General features: G+C 51.1%; 2 protein-coding genes across 7 annotated transcripts in view; one reads left to right on the forward strand and one right to left on the reverse strand.

The window, feature by feature from the left end:
- The window catches only part of SCTR (secretin receptor), an 84,444-nt gene extending 74,129 nt beyond the window's left edge, over window positions 1-10,315 (forward strand). For 5 of the 6 annotated variants that reach the window (XM_037146388.2, XM_037146398.2, XM_037146406.2 and 2 more), the window contains 3 exons: window positions 2,104-2,230; window positions 7,702-7,743; window positions 8,810-10,315. In XM_037146388.2, coding sequence (XP_037002283.2) covers window positions 2,104-2,230; window positions 7,702-7,743; window positions 8,810-8,980 — 340 coding nt within the window. In that variant the 3' untranslated portion in view covers window positions 8,981-10,315. The remainder of the gene's footprint in view (window positions 1-2,103; window positions 2,231-7,701; window positions 7,744-8,809) is intronic. The other variant, XM_037146392.2, reaches the window with a different exon arrangement.
- Window positions 10,316-10,378: 63 nt separating this feature from the next.
- TMEM37 (transmembrane protein 37) lies at window positions 10,379-17,191 on the reverse strand. The gene is made up of 2 exons (XM_037146432.2): window positions 17,083-17,191; window positions 10,379-11,911 (listed from the first exon to the last, which is right to left on the reverse strand). Exons 1-2 carry the CDS (start codon window positions 17,101-17,103, stop codon window positions 11,339-11,341), a joined length of 594 nt encoding a protein of 197 aa, XP_037002327.1. The 5' UTR covers window positions 17,104-17,191; the 3' UTR covers window positions 10,379-11,338.
- Between the last annotated feature and the right edge of the window lie 794 nt (window positions 17,192-17,985).

Genomic DNA, 17,985 nt, shown 5'->3' on the forward strand with positions numbered 1-17,985 from the left:
CAGATTTAACCATAATTCACTTTTAATCCTTTCCTACACTGGGAAGGACTATATTTAAACTCAGTACTTAAACTCAGTATCTGGCAGCCAAAAGTCTCTAGCACTGTAGATACTGTCCACTAAAAGTCTCTAGATTTGCAGGGACATCCTGCAGCTTTCTGAAGCTTAGAACTTGTAAACACCCTATAAATCAGATGGTCACCTGTGGAGCCCAGCTCGTGACCTTCAGAACCAGTTGCATAGAGAACCTGACTGGTGCAGTGCCCACACAGCAGCAAAACACAGCCCATAATCTGAAGAGAACCATTAGCCCACCACCTTGCCCAGTTCCAAGGTGGCAGAACTCTCAGGTGACCCATCATCCAAGATGGCAGTGCAGATGAACACTGGGTCATACAAGATGGCAACGCGCGTGCCTGACCTGTCCTCCATGGTGGGGCATTCACATGGCTCATCCTCCATTTTGCCCGAATGGCAGCACCTCCACGTGGCTTGCTGCCCAATCCCCAACATACATGCAGGCTTGGGTTATAGAGCCTAAGGGTTTGCTTCCTCCCCAAACCCGAGCACAGGTTCTCTTAGTGCCACCCGGGCACCAAAACTGTAAGTGAGCAGACCAGGGCAGCCTGGAAGCAGCATACTAACCAAACTCCATTATCCGTAGCTCCATTATTCCAGAAGTGTTCAGAAACAAGTTTTCAACCAAACCATTTAACTTCTCCACCCCATTCCCTATTTCATTTCCTTTTCATCTTCCCAGGTGCGATGAGGTGGCCGATGCCCTCAGGAGGGGTGCAGAGAAATTCCTGGAGACTGGGAAAATCCGAAAGTCTCATTTCCCACACCCGAGGGGGTCGGTCTGCCACAGGCAATTATCTCCCAACCAGAGTTGCCAAAAACTGTTACAGAACAGACCCGTGGTTGGGAGGATTGAGGACATCCTATATATCTTTCTAATACTTCCTAGATACCTTGAGTTCTGGACCTCATTCCAAATCCCGATTTGGCGCCCCCTCTGGGCTGTACCCTGTTACAGTGTTACAGAGAGATTCCGTGTTCCTTCGTCCAGGCCACTGTAACAAAATACCAGACTGAGTGGCTTGAATAAGGGGTATTAATTTCCACACAGTTCTAGTGGCTGGAAGTCCAAGATGAGAGTGTCGGCAGGTTCGGTTTAGCTGAGGACTCTCTCCTTGGCCTGCAGACTGCTGCCTTCCAGCTGTGTCCTCACAGGGCCTTCCTCTGGGCTTCCACCCCTGGTGCTCCTCCCGAGAAAGAAGGACACCAGTTGGACTAAACCCACATTACTCACCTTGACTTAATCACCTCTTTGTAGGTCCCATCCAAGAACACAGTCACATTCTCAGGTCCTGCTGGTTAGAGCTTCAACTCGTGAATTGGGGTGGGGACAATTCACCCCATAACAGAAATTAAAGGTGAACCGGTGTCTCACAGAGGCTTTCTCTGGGATTTTCAGGGTTTTAAGACTCTAGCAGCAGATTCCTTAGGATGCCTTTAGGGCAGTGGTCTCTGTAATAGGGTGGAGCTGGGCACACAGGATAAAATTGCCAGATAAAATACAGGCTGCCCAGTTCATCTTTAATTTTGGATAAATAATAAATTGGTTTTTTTAGTAGTTACATGCCCGCAAAGTCCATTGTTTATCTGAAATTCAAATTAAACCAGGCATCCTGTATTTTTAGTTGCTAAATTTGGTAAATCTAACCTGGGAAGAAAATGAAAAAACAACTCCTTCTTACCAAACAAATAAGAATGCTGGCTTTGCCAATAATACATTAGACCTAGAGTTACAGTCATATGTGCACATAATTTATGAATAAATATTTGAGTGGGGCCATGTTCATATTTTTTTACTTAGGGGTACCCAATCAGAAAGTTTTGGGACTGGCCATGAGTTAATAAATGTATCTCAGTGATGAGTATATGAGAATTAAAAATTTTCTAAAATAAAAAGTAAAAACAAAAAACTTTGGGGACACTGCTGCCAAGCCCCCGGCAAACAGGCAAGCTGGGTGTGGGAAACTGAGTGCGCACAGGTTGGGAAAGGGGCAGAAGGCTGCGGCATGTCTCTTGTGTCCCCAGGCGTCTGGCCAAGTCCACCCTCCTGCTGATCCCTCTCTTCGGCGCCCACTACATCATCTTTGCCTTTTCACCAGATGATGCCATGGAGATCCAGCTGTTTTTTGAACTGGCTCTTGGCTCATTCCAGGTAAGTTTCAGGGACTGTGTCTTTAAGGTCAAATAGAAGTTCCCTGTGTCCTTGGAGAAACCTATAGGCCATACCGACAGCAAGCTAGATCTTGCCGGAAGAGTTCAGCAGTGCGTTTTGGGAGCGTGGATGCCTCATTTGGCAGAGACCCGTGAGAAGCAGAGGGGCAGGACCTCATTGTGCCCTGACCCTGAGGGGAACCCAAGTTCCCCACCCGTCAGATGGGGTGGGAGGTCAGACTGAAGAGAGACAGACGGATTCCAGGGAAAACGAAAGGGAAAAGGAACCCTCCCTTGCTGTTGTACTGTGCAACTCTCAAAGGCATCTACACAGCTCTAGGAATGTAAGCCCTCAGGGCTGTGGCTGAGCCATCAAAAAGTGGGGCAGGAAGATGAGCAGTTGGGGAGGGTTTTTGAAAGAATAACAGCCTCATATTCCTACTGGGAAGTCCATAAAAATTAGTCAAACTGAAAACTTCAGAAGTTGCAACATTAGCATTATTTAGAATCCGTACGAGTTCCAAGCAGTTGCCTCTGAGGAACAGGAAGTGGGGGTGGGGTGTCCAGAGGCTGCTGGGGTGTTTTTTTTTGTGACAAGAATCATTTGACTCTTTGGAACCATGTGCATACACAGCTCATTAAAAATAAAAATCAACTTAAAAGGAAACAAAGTGAATGGAGAAGTCACCTGCCTACTAATTCAACAAGATGTTTTGAGGTTTAGAAAAAAGATAAACACGCTTGGACAGAAGGGGCTCCCAAACTTCTGAAGGTTATTTCTTTCCAAAAATAATGTGATGTAGCTTTCAGGAAAAACGTACAGAGGACAGAAAATAAGTAGATGAGGGACTAGTGACAAAAGAAAAGAAAGCCAAAAGAATTCATACATAGAAGCAACTTTGATGAAGGTTGGGAGAGAGGGGTCATACATTGGGTTTGGAGCTTTCCCGCAGCCACAGAGACACAGCTCGTCTCCAGAGTGACAGTGTCCGTGGATGAGACAAGCTATAGAGGCCAGGACAGGCCTAGTGGTGATAGGCACTGGGGCCCGAGAGAAATTTTCCCAGTGGGTTTTCCTAAAGAAGCCAGTGTGTCCTCAAGGAGGTCGATCACCCTGCAGAGCCCTGCTCACTGGGCTGGCCTGGGCCTCCCTCGTTCTCAGAGTTCTGTTCAGGGTGAGCCTGACCAGGGTCATGCTTTTGTCACGAACCTGACTCCTGCCTGCAGACCCCACCCCAAGGCAGTCCTCCCTCTGAGCCTCTCTTCTGCCCAGAGCCCCTGGCAGCACCTCAGACCACCTGGAAACCAGCCCTTGTGAAATCTGTGGTTCTTTTCCTCAGCCAGGAAGCTGTTGTGCCCACTGCTCTTGTAATATATGGGGGGACTGGGCTCACAAGCGGTCCATTTAGCAGATGGGGGATTCCAGGCCCACAAGGACTGAAGGCCTTGACGCAGCCCACAGCAGAGGCAGGGCCGTCTCTGAGAGTGTGGAGACCTGGGACCGCCTGCTGGCATGGATGGGGACTCATGACACCCTGGAGCCGGGCTGTGGCCCACCCTGCCGAAGGGCCGGGCTGTTGGACTTTCCTCTGGGGAAATGGCTCGTCGAGAGGAAACCAAGAGCACTTTCTTAATGCTCCCCTAGAAACGTTTACAAAGGAAAAGGCTATTTAAGAGTTTTTTAAAAAAAGAACCTTTGTTCATATACAAACATATCATTTTATATATATTATGCATTTATGTGTAACATTTATTTTAAAAATGTGTATTATGGACAATTTCTTCCATATACAAAAGGGAAGAGAATAGTGAACCCCCTGCAGAGCCATTACTGAGCCCTCCTGTCTCACCTCCATCACCACCCCCTTCCTCCAGCCACCCACCTGCATCATTTTCAGCAAACCCAAGACATCGTTTTATTTCAAATGCAAATATTTTACTGTGTGTTTTCAAAAGATGGGCTTAAAAAACACACACAGAACCACAGAATCATTACTTCTGTCATATATTTTTTAAAGCTGAGCTCTTTCTAATTGTAGAAATAAAACTTGCCTATTGAAGGAAATTTGGAAATAAGAAAAAGTCAAGAGAGAAAAATTCATTAATAATCTCAGAACCCAGAAATAACCTTTGTTAAGATGTTGGTGTGTTTACTTCCGTGTCTTTTCTACCTGGAATGGATCCAGATGGAATCAGGATCATGACATGTGGTTTTGTTTCCTGTTTGTTTAATTCTCTATCATGCCCCGCGCCCCCATGAACAATTTCCCATGCCACTGTAGGATTTTTAAGTTGTGGGTTGTGTGAGACCTGCCTTATATATACTGGAGCACATTGAACTGCCCCTCACCCAGGGCCCCCACCCTGGCCTAAATAGTGAAAACGTGTCCCTGGATCCTTGAGACCCAGATGAGTGAGGCCAGGCAACCCCAGGCCCAGTGAGATGGGCAGCAGCATTTGCTGGCAGCCTGACCTTCAGCTCCAAACCAAGTACACACAGCCCAAGTGCAGCCTACACCCCTGTGACACAGTTCACTCACCTGTGAAGGGGCTTCTCCCGCCTGCCTAGAGATTTGGCAAGGATTAGATGAAGCATCTGGGACCCAGAAGCCCGCAGATATGCAGGCCAGGCTATGCCCAAAGTTTTTATTTCAAAGCCTTCCTTTCACACCCTCTAATAGTGGTTCCTAATAAGGGATGCCCACTCCAACCTCCTGGGGATCTTTCAAAACTGCTGATGTTCCTACTTCCAGACATTCAGATTTGGGGCACAGAGTGAAATTGGGCAAAGCTCCCAGGTGGTTCTAATGTGCAGCAAAATTTGGAAACCACTGCTTTGAGTAAGTGTGCAGCTCCCCCGCTGACACATTCACCAGCCTGCAGTGTACGTGGCATTAGGGATGGGCTTTGAGGCAAATTCACACAGACTACCGAGTCCTGTGGAGAAAAAGGGGCAGGCCACTCTCTCAAGGGGAGAGCGCTGTACACCCTTGCCTAGACAGGCTTTTATTTATTTATTTATTTTTTGTGCAGGAGTTCAGGTACAACTTATTAATCATTGTCAGGCAGTAAGGATCAAACGATAGATAGCATACAAAGAACTATTATGGCTTCTTCTAAGTCCGGGTCTATCAGCTATAAAACTTTGGGAAACGCATTTCCTGATCGGGCCTTTATCATTTAACTAAGAGCATCCTTAGCAAAGCAGGCTTCACAGGATTTTACATATCTTTTCTCAGGCCTGATCACCTGGGGAGCCCACCCTTTCCAGCAAAGGGCTGCACCATTCTCTGTCATTATTTTCGGGCTTAATTCAGGCAGAGGAGGCAGATAGCCAAGGAATTAGGAGACTTTTGCAGACAGACTGAGGACTCAGGCTTTATCAAAGCTGAGGGGCGAGGGTCCATTACCCCCTTTCTCCATAGCCCCCCAAGTCGTTCCCTGGGGCCTCCACGTGATCATGCCTGTCTTAGGTCATCCCCCCTTGGGGAATCTTACCGATCATTGGCTAACTTGATCAAGCATTGGGGGCCAGTTATAGATGAAGGAGCAGAAGCGGTGCTCCTGCCAGGGAGATAAGCTTTGTCTCCTCAGTGGCTTATGGTCTGAAGGTCACTCACTCAGCCTTAGCCATGGGTGGGTTACAGCTCCTGCAACCAGGCAGGGTGGCTCCCAACACTGCATTCTAGGCAGCATTCATTGATGCCTGAAATTCTAAAGCAAGTCCTCCTAGTTTTGTCACTAAGCCTTGTTAAATGCCAATGCCCTTAAGCAGTCATTTTAAGCCTCTATAGATAGGCTGCTTTATTTCCCTTTGGGTCCTTTCCAATGTATTAGCTAGCTAAGGGGAGGCCTGGACGGCACTAGGGAAGAGGGGTTGGGCCACTGAGGTCAGAGCTGTGACACCTAGGCCTCTGGACAGGACCTATATTTGTAAGGAAGAGCAGGCTGGACGGAGGTGGGTCCCTGAGGAAGTGAGTAGGGTATCTGCACTGCAGAGACCTTGCTCACAGCTCACAATTCTGTGCAGGCCTCTTAGTCTCAAATCCTGCATCCCACCCTGTAATCCCTACCCAGGCAGAGCTCCATGCTGCGATCCCAGGGGACACCAGGGGGAAAAAAGGAGCTCCAGGTACCAGGGAGGGAGGGTCCTGATAGGCACAGACCCCCACCATGCCAGGGAACATAAAGCAGATACAGCCACGAGGCCCTGGACCAGGGAGATGCACTCACTCACCTGCCTGTTAAGCAGGGAGGTCACACCCACTGCTGGCTGGCCAGGATGTGCACACAGGCTTTGTTCTGACCACACAGTCTCATGTTTATTTTTCACTTTGAATAGTTGTCCATGTTTAAATATCTTCAGATTTCAGTTTATCTTTTCTTTTCTTTAAATATTTCCCTGGGGAAGGGGATACCAGCCTTCTATTCAATTAAGAGAAACATTTTTATCAGTACAGAGGTCTTCTGTTTTTTTCATACTCACCTCACCATGAATTCACAGGGAACGGGCTCCAGCAGCCCAGGCTCCTTTGCACTGCTTCCTACCAAGTGTGCTGCTCTGGGTGGAGCAGGCTGGTGCTTCAGTTCAATCCAGGATTGTTTCCTTCTATTTTCTGATCATTTTCTTTCACGCATTTCAGGAAGCTATCTCAGCTCTTAGAATGCTTAACGTGCTCAATAGGTACATTAATTCTCTTGGCAGGAATCTTGCCCTTAGTTCGTTCGTTCACCTCAATGTTTACCTCTTGCTGGGTAACACTGTAGACTCCTGTATTGTTGCCGTGGGAACAGTCATGGGGCATTCCTTTTTGATCAGTGCCCTTGTCCCCATGCCTGCAATACCACCTTTCCTGTAGGTTTGCATGTCTGTGGCCAGAGGAAAAGCTCCATGTTCTCTAAAAGGCCCAGAGAACATATATATAATGGGTGCTCCTCCTCTTCCCCATTAATCATTTTGTTGAATTATTGGAAGATGTCGGTTCCGGGTAAAATGTCCAGCTTATCTTGAAATGAGCTCACTTAGGGCTCAGGGTCTCACAAGGACTGGCCCCAAATGTGGGGGGCGAGTGTTGCTTCAGGTGCCAGCACCCCCTGCTTCTGGATGGCCCACTTAACTAATTCAGGTGACTTGCCTTCCCCACAGCACTAGTTAGCAGCCCTTACTTGAATGTTACCGACACCACATGTGTGCTAGGCCTACGAGACACTGGGGACAAGAAACGAATGGGACCCTGTCCTTGCCCCCTAAGAGCTGGCTGTGCTGGATGATGCCCGCACAGCCAGGGACACTGTGGGGCTCAGAAGGGGCAGCCCCCATCCCTCCTGAGGTGAGGTGTGAGAAGGCTCTGGGACACTTCCTGGGGGCAGGGGGGAGTGAGCCTGGGGCCGGTGATTAAAGCCCTGGGAGGAAGTTGCAGGAGGGAGGCTGGTGCTGGAGCACCTGCACTAACCCCGCCCCTCCCTCCGCAGGGCCTGGTGGTGGCTGTCCTCTACTGCTTCCTCAATGGGGAGGTGAGTGTACTTGGGTTGCCCTAATCCCTGGAGGAGCTTCCCAGCCACTGGTTTCGGGTTCAGAGGGAGCTACCTGGGAAGTGTGGTAGGGTGTGGGCAGGGGAGGCCGGGGCATCCTGACTTGGACCTGTCTTCTAGGAGTCTGAGCTCACTTTACAGGAGCTCACTTGGAGGGCTTGGTAAAACAATTGCTGGGCCCTACCTGCAATTTCTAATTCAGCAAAAATGGTTTGGGTTGGAGCCCGTGAATGCTTCTAACAAGCACTCCAGGTGATTCCTGTCCTCGAGGTCAGGAAATGGAGGAAAGTATGTGTACCCCAACTTGAACCCAGCTCCCGACTGCTCTCTGCTTGCTGAACGGCTGCTCTGTCACTGCCCATCTCTGGGCCTCAGCATTCCCATCTGTAAAATGAGTAACTCAGATGACTTTTCTGCCAACTCAGAGAACCCCCCAAAAGCAGACTCCTTTGGGGGCTGCACTTACTCTGAGGCCTCTGCCCTTGCCCACCATTTGGGTCAGAACATGAGGTTCCTGGCACACCAAAGCTGTGTAACCACTAGTTGAACACAGCGGGCACATAAGTAAAGCCTTTCTGTGATGGCTGCCCATCTACCTGCTTTGCCACACTTGAACAGCAACTTCTGATGTTTTCCAAAAATGAGCCATCAAACCTAGCCTCCAAAGTTTTGCTGCTACAGCTAGCATTCATGGAGGAAATTTCCAAAGAGCGGCTCCCCGATCCTCTGATTACTTCTGAGCTAGGGTGGCTTCCCAGGACTGTATCTAGTTTTCCCCTGGATTTTGGAGCTCTGGAGTTTGTGTAATCACAAACCCCTTCTTCAGGACCTACGTTGAGAGAGTGCAGGTGAATGCACTCAGAGATGGGGCTCCACCTACTGGACCTCAGGGCTAGAATTGGTCAGTCCGAGTGGCCTGCAGAAAGGAAGGCATGACTACTGGGCCAGAGCGGCAGGGCTTGTGCAGGGGCACCAGGGTAGTGAGCAGGGCTCTGGGCCCCAGGTGCTTCGTGTTGTTCCCGGGCTGATGGCTGGTCTCTGGGGCCAGGTACAGCTGGAGATTCAGAAGAAGTGGCGGGAGTGGCGCCTGCCCGAGTTCCCACTGTGCCCCTTGGCCCTCGGCAACTCCTTTAGCAGCGGCACCATCAGCCACACCCACAGCACCAAGGCCAGCCCCTCGGAGCCAAGTCCAGGCACCTGCAGGGCCAGCGTCATCTGAGAGGCTGGAACAGGGTCAGCCATGGACATATGTCAAGCTGAGTCCCGAGAGGGCAGGACACTGCTTCGGGACAGTCCGTCTTCCTCACAGACATATGCTTTTCCCTGTGACTAATAACCTTTCCTCCAGGCCTTGGGTTGGACGGTGAGACTTCCTCAGAACTCAACAGAAGAAACTTGGGACACTGTAGGGGGATGGGGGAAAGAGCAGTTCAGGGGGCTTAGGAGGAAGATAAATGGTAACTGGGATGAGATTTGGTCTGTGTTTTTCAGTCTTTTGAGACACAGGTGAGGGGGGATGCTCACCTACCCCTTCCTGGAGGGGGAATGGCTTTTCTGGTCCTCTGCTCCAATTTTAGGGACAAACGTATAAGTCCAGGAAACTGGAGAAATCAAGGACCCTCCCCACCCCTCACTGCAATTCAGCTTTCCGGCAGCTCTCACTTTAGGGCCTTCAAGACAACTGCTGAATCCAATCAATCCCAGTGGAGGCCAGGAGAGCCCCAGGGTGCCCAGCTCCCTCTTAGCGACCCTGGAACGGTCTGAGGCATCCCTCTGTTGTAACTGCCTTTTTGGTCAGTTACCCACAGCCCTCAAGGCAGGTACAGCAGGAGATGGGGCCTGATGCCATTTGATAAGAGAGCATCAGGTTCACCAAGGCCCTGTGACTTGCTCAAACAACTGGGCAAGGAAGTTGCAGAAGTCCAGTCCAGCCTTTTAGTTATTTCAAATCCCCATGCTCCCAGTCTGTCTGTTTTACCAGGGCCTGTCTCCCCATCCCATTGGGGATTTTAGTCTCACCCTTTCTACTCTGAACCTCAATTCCCTTGAATACCAACACTTCCTCCCCACCAACCTTGTGAGGATTAAAGGACTTGGGATTCAAGCAAACACATCCTGGAGACTGGAGAAGGCCGCTGCTCCCCTCAGCCCCCACTGTGGAGGAAAGAGCATCTTGCTGGTGAGTGGGTCCACCTTGAGTCCTGGCCTTGGGAGGCCCTGGATGAGCGCCATCCCTCTCTGGGCTCTGGCTCCCCACCTTTGCAACTCCCCCTGCAGAGACAAGGAGGTCCCCCTTTGCCCCTTGTAGGCTGCTCCTGGTGAAAAGGCCAAGTGCTCAGGTCCAAGGGTAAGGACCTGGCCTATATGGTTTATGAGCTCTGCTCTCTGAACACCAATTGGTCCACACCTCTCTTGAACCATCTCCATAGACTGTGCATTTTGGAATAAAAGTTTAAGAAAAAAACCACAAGAGGTAGATATAGGCACCCAGCCCAGGAAGGGAACCGCAGTGACCAAAAACTCATACTATCAGTGGCAGCCAGGGAAGGCCAGAATTCATTAGGTCTGGGAGCAGGAAAGGGCTAGTGTGGAATAAAACGGGCTGAGGGCAAAAAGGGACTGGAAAGGGGGTGATTTAATGCACAAAAACACCGATCTGCTGGCAAGGATGAAATCTTCACTGGTTCCTGGCTGCCTTCACCTGCACTCATCTTTAGGATGTTTGTTAATCATCACCCAAGGTCTAGCAGGTCCAGACAGGTGCTCTTTGAATGTATGTAGGATCAACACTGGTACCCTGAGGCTGTCTGATCCTCACCAAAGATGGACACACATACTCGCCCTGGGGAGGGCTGTGCATTAGAATCAGATGGGCTTTTCTGGAATACTTACTCCAAAACTTCTCAAAGACTTCAGGCAGGATTCCCAGAGGCAGACCCCCCCGCCCAGAGCAGACAACCGGCTGTTGGAAGATGGGCCTAGGCAGGGATTATGGGGTTCCCCAAATGACAGGGGTCACATCAAGTAACATGTTTGAAAACCTACCATGTACAAGACATTCTGAGGGAATCCTGCACTCTTCCTCCTTGGTGTAACCAATGCTAAAGCAGGGAAGCATGAACACAGTTCCTTTGAGTTGGTAGAAGACAGTCCTAAGCACTGATGGGATATCCTTAGCTGGAAAATGATCCACCCTTTGCAAACATGGGAGCCATAAAACAAGTGTGAATGGCACTTGGCTGTGCAGCCAGTCCAGGTACCAGTTACCAGAGCTACTTCCAAATCTACTTCTGTCCTGGGAAGAAGGATTCAAGAAAAGGGTTTTAAAATGTGCTCTACAATCTATTGTACAACCTAATAACTTGGCTAAACCTGTGAGGGTGGTGAAACTAAGGCATCCTCCTGGCCTCTGGCCCTGGAAAAAGGCCCCTGGGCCATTTCTGGCCGACCATCCAAAGGTTATTGGGTAAGCAGTGTTTCAAGGTCACACTCCCACCCCCACCAGAGGTCACATGTTAGAAAAGTTCCATCTTGACCACACTTTCTTATGGAACCAGATGTCCTTGGAGAGAGGGTCTTAAAGTTTCCTTAGCTGGTCCCAGGGGTGGGTGATGCTGTTGACGTGAAGGCCGCTGATGGCATTCAAGAATAGGAGGAAGGAGGCAGTGAACTGGCACCAGAACATCAGGGTGAAGCCGATGAGCGTGGCATGGTTCCTGAGGAGGATCACAAAGCTCAGGAGCCCCCCAGAGGAGAGGACAAATGAGATGAGGAGGAGGATGGAGCCCAGGGCCCACTTGCGCAGTGAGTGGAGGTCCTCACACACCTGGGACACCATGAGGAGCTCCACGCCAAAAATGGCGGTCACCACAGCCAAGGCACCCATGCTGCGGACCAGGACCATGCCCACAGCCAGCCCTGGTATGCCAGCCTGACTCAGGTCTCTGAGGCAGTGTGTCCCAGTCTGGTTGGAGTTGGTACAGAAGTGCCATAGTCCAAAGAGGCGGTCCTCAGCCAGAAGCCAGTGACCATCACAGATGGAGACAGAGGACAGGACCACGGCCAGGGCAGCACACACGATGATGAGAGTCCGGATGAAGGATTCAAAGAAGGACCAGTGGGGCCTCCTTTGGCTCAGCAGTCTCTGGGCCTGGAAGACATCATGGAGGTGGCATGTCAGAAACGGTCCCACCACACCCTCTCCAACTTATGGAGGGAAGACCCTAAACATGCCTTCTACCTTCCCACAGCCATGGTTTCTGCTCTGGTCTCCCCCAAAGCCTGGAATACGGCCTTTACTCACAGCTTCCCCTCCAGCTCCTCCTTCCCTGTCAGCACAGACCCATCTTCTTTGGGGAACCCTCCCTCCATTCTACCCATTCCCTGTTCTCCATTCAAGACCTATAAACATCGCTTGTGAAGTTACTCACCAGGCCTGAAGGGTTCCCTGACTTTTCTCCAATTATCTTCATCAGTGAGAAATCCAAATCCTACTCACTGGCAAATACTAGGCCCTTCTGAATTCAGAAAACCTGTCTAGCCTGGCTAGTGTGACCCTGAGCTTGCAGCCAGCCTGGGTTTCTTTATAAGCAAAACCAGAAAAATGCCTGGAAGGCTGTGAGGGTTGTAAAAATCACTGGAACATAATACATGGTTGTTTCCCTCTCTCCCTAGAACTTCCCAGTACAAGTCCATTTGTCTCCTAATCCCCACCCAGCTGGTTCTGCGCTGTCCACATTCTGTCCAGGCCTCTGTTTTATTAACTTGTTTTCCTCAGTACCGACAGGGATGTTTGCACCTTGCCCTTTGGTCATGCTCAGCTCCTCCTAGAACATGGCAACCAGACTTTCTGTTCTAGCAGCTTCTTGATGGGAGGGGTGGGGAGCCACTGAGGCTCTTCTTTAGCCTCTGGTTTCAGTCCTGGCCCCCTTTCTTCTGGAAAGCTGAGCCAGGTGTTCAGGGAAGTATCCCTTATTTCACAGCACTCAGATACCACCCAGGCACGATTCCCAAACACCGGCGCAGAAAACAAAAACACCTCAGAATAAAACTTCTTATCCAATGCTCAAGTGCTGTAGACCCACTCTGTCTCCTTCTCCAACTTCACCCCCCCTGGGCGTTCTCCCTGGCCACCTCACACAGATGCAGCAGCCATCTTTCCATACTTAGGACAAGCCTACAACTTTCTTTCCTCAGACCCATTGGCCCCTCCACCTGAAAGGCTCTTCTCCAGGTTGCCCCTTTTCTCCATTCTTCATGTCTCAGCTGAAATGTCAGAGATGTCTCATCCTTTCTACCTATGCAACACAAACTGGGTCCCCTCATGTCATTTTCCATCAGGTACCCGTTTTCTTCACTGTTCTGATCATGTTATCTATTCCCTTCTGATTTGTATTATACATTATTATCTATCTCACTCAGAGACTGTGCACAGGGCCTCCTGTCAAGATACGGCTGTGTTCCCAGCGCCTGACACAGTGTTTGACCTGGGCATTCAATGGGTGTGCAAAAAGAGCCATGGGATAGAAAATGCACGGTCAAGTTTGCAACAACTGTCACTTTCATTTGAAGCTCCCTTTAAACTGAAGTCTTCTAGCTAGTGTATGTGGAAGCAACACAGCTTCCACACAATGTGGGGAGGTAAGCAAAACAAGACAGCTGCTCATGCATGAAAGCAATGCTGGGAAGCTTGATGGGACTAGGGAATATACCAGGTGCAAATGGAGGCAAGACCAGGGCACACCTCTCAGTGACGGACGCAAAGCAAAGCCACGTTCCTGAGACAGTCCTGCGGTGAGAGTCCCAGCAAGAACAAGGCTGGCTGCTAACTTGCAGAGGTAAGCAGGAGCTACTGCTAATTCAGTCCCAGGGATACATGAATAAGGACCTCATTTGGTCTTTGTGCTCCTGCATAGGTACTATTTTACTCTCAAACCTGAGGTTCGTACAGTAGGAAGCTCCATGGTGGGGGCGGTGGTTATGCTAAAAGGAAAACTTATACGGAGATCAGGAGACTTGCCCAAGATCACTCTCCTAAAATCACAATAAAGCCTGTTACAGCTACCCAGGCAACTGCATATTGTGGAGAGGATGAGATGCATTCAGCCATTAAACACCAACTGCAGCCCTCCAAGCACAGGGTCTCGGTGTTAGAGGTTCAATATTACTGGTGAAGAAAAGGATTAGAGGTACAGAGGAGTCGGGACCTCACTCAGATCTAGAGACGAAGGCAGTCCTGGGCACTGGGAAGAGCACCCAGGCAGGAGTCTGGGCTGCAGTTCTCGAACTGCTCCTTTGTTTCCTAGGGGGACTTCCAGGTGCTGAGGCAGGGCAGCAGGCAGGGGAAGCTGGCTCTGGGCCCCTTGCCCACTCCAATGCCAGCAGATCCCTGTTACCTGCTGGAGGCAGTGGGAATCCAGGAGTCTGTACAGGAAAGGAGAAAAAATGGCTCTACTGCTAACAAACAAACCTAGGAAACTTTGAAACCTCTGTGTCTACAAGCCATTAAAGGCGTTTGTCCTTGGGTAATTTCTTAACCTCTTTGGCCCTTGTTGTGACTCTTGCAGAAAAGCAGTAGCCATAAAGGCACCTGGCAAAGTGACAGCATCCTAGAGGTTGATAAGGTCCTAGCATGGGAGAGTCCTAGATGCAGAGAACAAGTGACAAGAAACACGGGACCCAGAAACCTTCTGACCTCAGAGATCACACTCTCTGAAGAACAGGCACGTCCTGTCCGTCTCTCAGCCCCACCTGTCCTGAGCACAGACAGGACTTTACTCTTTAGGTCCTCCAATATCACACCAGGATCAGAAAGAGAAGACAGCTGATGTCAGTTCGTTTCCTCCTTTCACTACAAAGCAGGGCTCTGTCAAATGCTCTGACGACCGATAAAACTCCCAGGTCTTAAATGAGATCGGGTTTATAAAAGTTTAGCGCCTGAGCAGCTCGCACATCACCAGAGCTGTTAACATCAGGAAGAATAATAGTGCATATTGGAGTCTTCATTCCTAACCATCTAGCTTTTGGGCACCTGCACGAGTGATCCAGAGCCTGGAGTACTGTCCTGAAGGACAGCCAGAAGCAGCCTGGTCAGTGGGGGTCCAGTGGATAAGAGGAGGGAAGGGCAGTTGAGATCTGTCCTTGACCTGCCAGCCCCCAGTTGTGTGACCTTGGGCAATTCACAGCTTTGCCTGTCTCCACTAAAAAGGGGCAATCAAGACAAACATTTCCCTTTTTTCATCTGTAAGCTCGAATGCATTTCTTCCGACCCAGAGAACAGTGTCACTTGACACTCTTGGGCCTTTGAGTCCCATGCCAAGATTTTATCTTCCTCTATAACAGAGTACCCCATCTACCCCCCTCAAAATCCAAGTTGGCACTTTGAGCTGCTCACTACTCATTCTCTCCACCCCCAACATGGCCCCCATACTCCCCCCACGCCCCACCCTCACTACCCACTGTGCCTAGGCCCTCATCATCATTAGCTGGAAATCTGGAAATTTCAATAGCTTTCTAGCAGGGGTCCCCCACCTCCTGGTTTGTTAGGAACCAAGCTGCACAGCAAATGAGCTTGAATAAAATTCGTTTGAATCATCCCCAAACCAATCCCCACCCATGCCCCTGGAAAACTTGTCTTCTATGAAACTGGTCCCTGGTGCCCAAAAGGTTGGATACCACTGTCCTAAAGAGTTGGACTGCCACCATCCCTTGAGTCACTCCAGTACGCTGGTCATGCAGTCCCAGGAGCTAGCTTATCCTCTGTCTCTTTCCTCACTTACAAATGGAGATAACAGTACCTACCTCCTGTGGTGGTTGTGGGGCTGAAATGAACCATCACTCCAAGTGCTTAGAACAGTTCCAGGCACCTTGGTTAAGCACGCTTAAGCAGCAGCACCCCCCTTGGCAGGGCAGCCTGTGTCCTCCTACCTAAGAGAAGAGCTACTGGGCTTTACCTCATTTCCCCACCCCTCCCCCTTCTTCCTCCACCACTGTCTGGGTCTTCTTGCTACCAGTCTTCCTGCCCCACTTAGACCAATACAAAGCACCTCCAATCCCTCCTGCAGTCTTTGCACTTCTTAATTTAGCGCTCACTTCCCAATATCTCTTCTTAATCATTGTTTACCAGTCTCTCTCCTAAAGGACAATCAGCTTCTCAAAGGAAAAGATCACAACCTGGTCTTCCCCTCCTCACTGCCTGTCTATCCCCTTCCTCCCCAGGCCTATCCCGGGAGGCTGTCTGGTTGACTCGACTCTGCCCCAGAACAAAAAGGAGGAACTTGAGACATCGTGTTCCCGTCCCCAGCTAGAAGGGGTTTGGGGGATGGCCTGTGGGTTGTGTTTTACTGCTCAGGGAAAGTACGGGTGAGAAAGAAAGCAAAGGTGAGAAAGTACGAGTGAGATTTGGAGCCAATAAGTCCTGGTTTTGAATCTCGATTCTGTTGCTTAGCTACCGTATGAACATGTTTCCACGGTGCAAATTTCAGTTACCTCTTCTTCAAAATGAGCACAGTGATATCCACCTGAGTCAGTGTTGTGGGAGCCTGAGTACCTGCATTCAAAGTCACGGAACCTCTAATTGATAGCACAGCCCGGTTGGCGGACCCTGGGACGACCAGCCGCTGGGATGCTTGCGCGCCGAGCAAACGCGCGCGCTCAGGGTAGCAATCCAGTCACCTGCCGACCTCCCTCCTGACAGCCGCTCTTCCGAGGTTGGGGGTAGGAATGGGCGGATTCTCAGGCAAATACAAACATCTTGCACCACCCAAACAAGAAAACAAAACTTAGGTGATGCGGTCGCTCCCCTCTCTAGACTTTATTTCGTCCGCACGCCCCAGCGAGTTCATCCCTGCCTCAGAATCCCAAAGGCATTTCGGGGAAGGGGAGACGGTCATTCCACCAAGGAATGTCCTGGTTCCCCCAGAGACGCATCCTCAGGTCGCGTGAGTCAGTCCTCACTTTGCAAATGAATTCTACCCATGCTCCACCCCAGACGCACCTCCTTTTTAAAAAGGAGGGACCTCTCTGGTGAACCTAACCGATGGGCACTTGGTGACTCCAACGAGAAGCAGAAAAAGAAGTTTGGGAGCCTCGGGGGCTGGCAGAGCCACGAAGCGGACCGAGCCCCAGGAGCACTGTCCGGCGCGGGCGCCCCCCGCCCCCCGCCCGTCGCTTCCCGCCCAGGGTCCTCGTAGGGGGCTTGCTGCCGGGGGCCCGCACCGCGGGGCACCACTCCCATCCACCCTCCCAGCCACCACCCGTGGCTGGAACTGGTGCGCGGGGCGCAGCCCCTTTCCTCCCCCCGGTCGGGGGCCGCGGGGCTACCTGCACCGCTATGGCAGTCATTCTGCACCGAGGTCCTCCACTCCCGCTCGCTCCCTGCAGCCGCTCGGCGCCGACTGTGAATGCCAGCGCTGTCCCAGGACCTCTTCCCGTGGGCGGAGCAGGGAGGCCGCAGGGCGGGCCGGAGGGCGGGGAGGGAGGCTGCTTTCAAAGAGCAGCGATCAACCCGGGGCACGCTGGGCGGGCCCCACCGCTGCCCTCTGCGGCTCGGTTTACACTGAGTCAGCAGGGCAGCTCCGAGGAGCCCCCACCCCCACCCCGGGGGCGGGGGGGTAGGAGGGGCAGACACCTGGTGGAAGGCCGGGTCCGGAGGGAAGGTGCCAGGATTCCGCCCGCAGGGGCAGGACCCCACCCCGCCCCGCTCCGTCCCACCGGGGTCGGAGGGCCGAGGACTGGCGGTGGGGGAGGGCTGACCCGGCTGACGTCGGGCCGGGAATCACTTTGTTGCTTTTGAACCTGGGAGACGACGCCTGCCCTGGGGCAGATTCCTCGAGGGCTGGATGGCGCCGGTGGAAGGGACCGGATTCCAGCCCCAGCTTGAGCGTCTGGAGGCGGTAGAGAGAGGGGGCACGAGTCTGGGCTCTTCTGCTTTCACCACCGGCTGGGTGACTTTGGTCTTCTTGATTAACCTCTCTGAGTCACGATTAATAGCGAAATATTTATGAAATGCCGGGGTCTTGGTTAGGCCCCCAGTGAATGGGAATGGCACGGAACCTTTGGGGCAATGTTTTTTGCTTCAGTTTTTGCTCCCTCGAAAAGCGGGTGTACAGATCTGCCCTACTCCTGGCCTCCTAAGCGACCATCAAAAAGGCAATTATGACCAAACTAAAGACATTGTTCTTCCTGGACTTCTGATGGGGCCTGCGTTCTCAAGGAGGCAGTACA

This window comes from Artibeus jamaicensis, unplaced genomic scaffold (genome assembly GCF_021234435.1).
Source record: "Artibeus jamaicensis isolate MK-2021 breed Jamaican fruit bat unplaced genomic scaffold, CSHL_Jam_final contig_463, whole genome shotgun sequence".
NCBI classification, from domain to species: domain Eukaryota; kingdom Metazoa; phylum Chordata; class Mammalia; order Chiroptera; family Phyllostomidae; genus Artibeus; species Artibeus jamaicensis.

Bases quoted from the DNA above. Each gene is read 5' to 3' on its own strand.
- TMEM37 (XM_037146432.2), bottom strand. From the start codon at position 17,103: ATGACTGCCATAGCGGTGCAG. The intron at 11,912-17,082 runs GTAGCCCCGCGG...GATGTCTTCCAG, and splicing joins TGACTGCCATAGCGGTGCAG to GCCCAGAGACTGCTGAGCCA.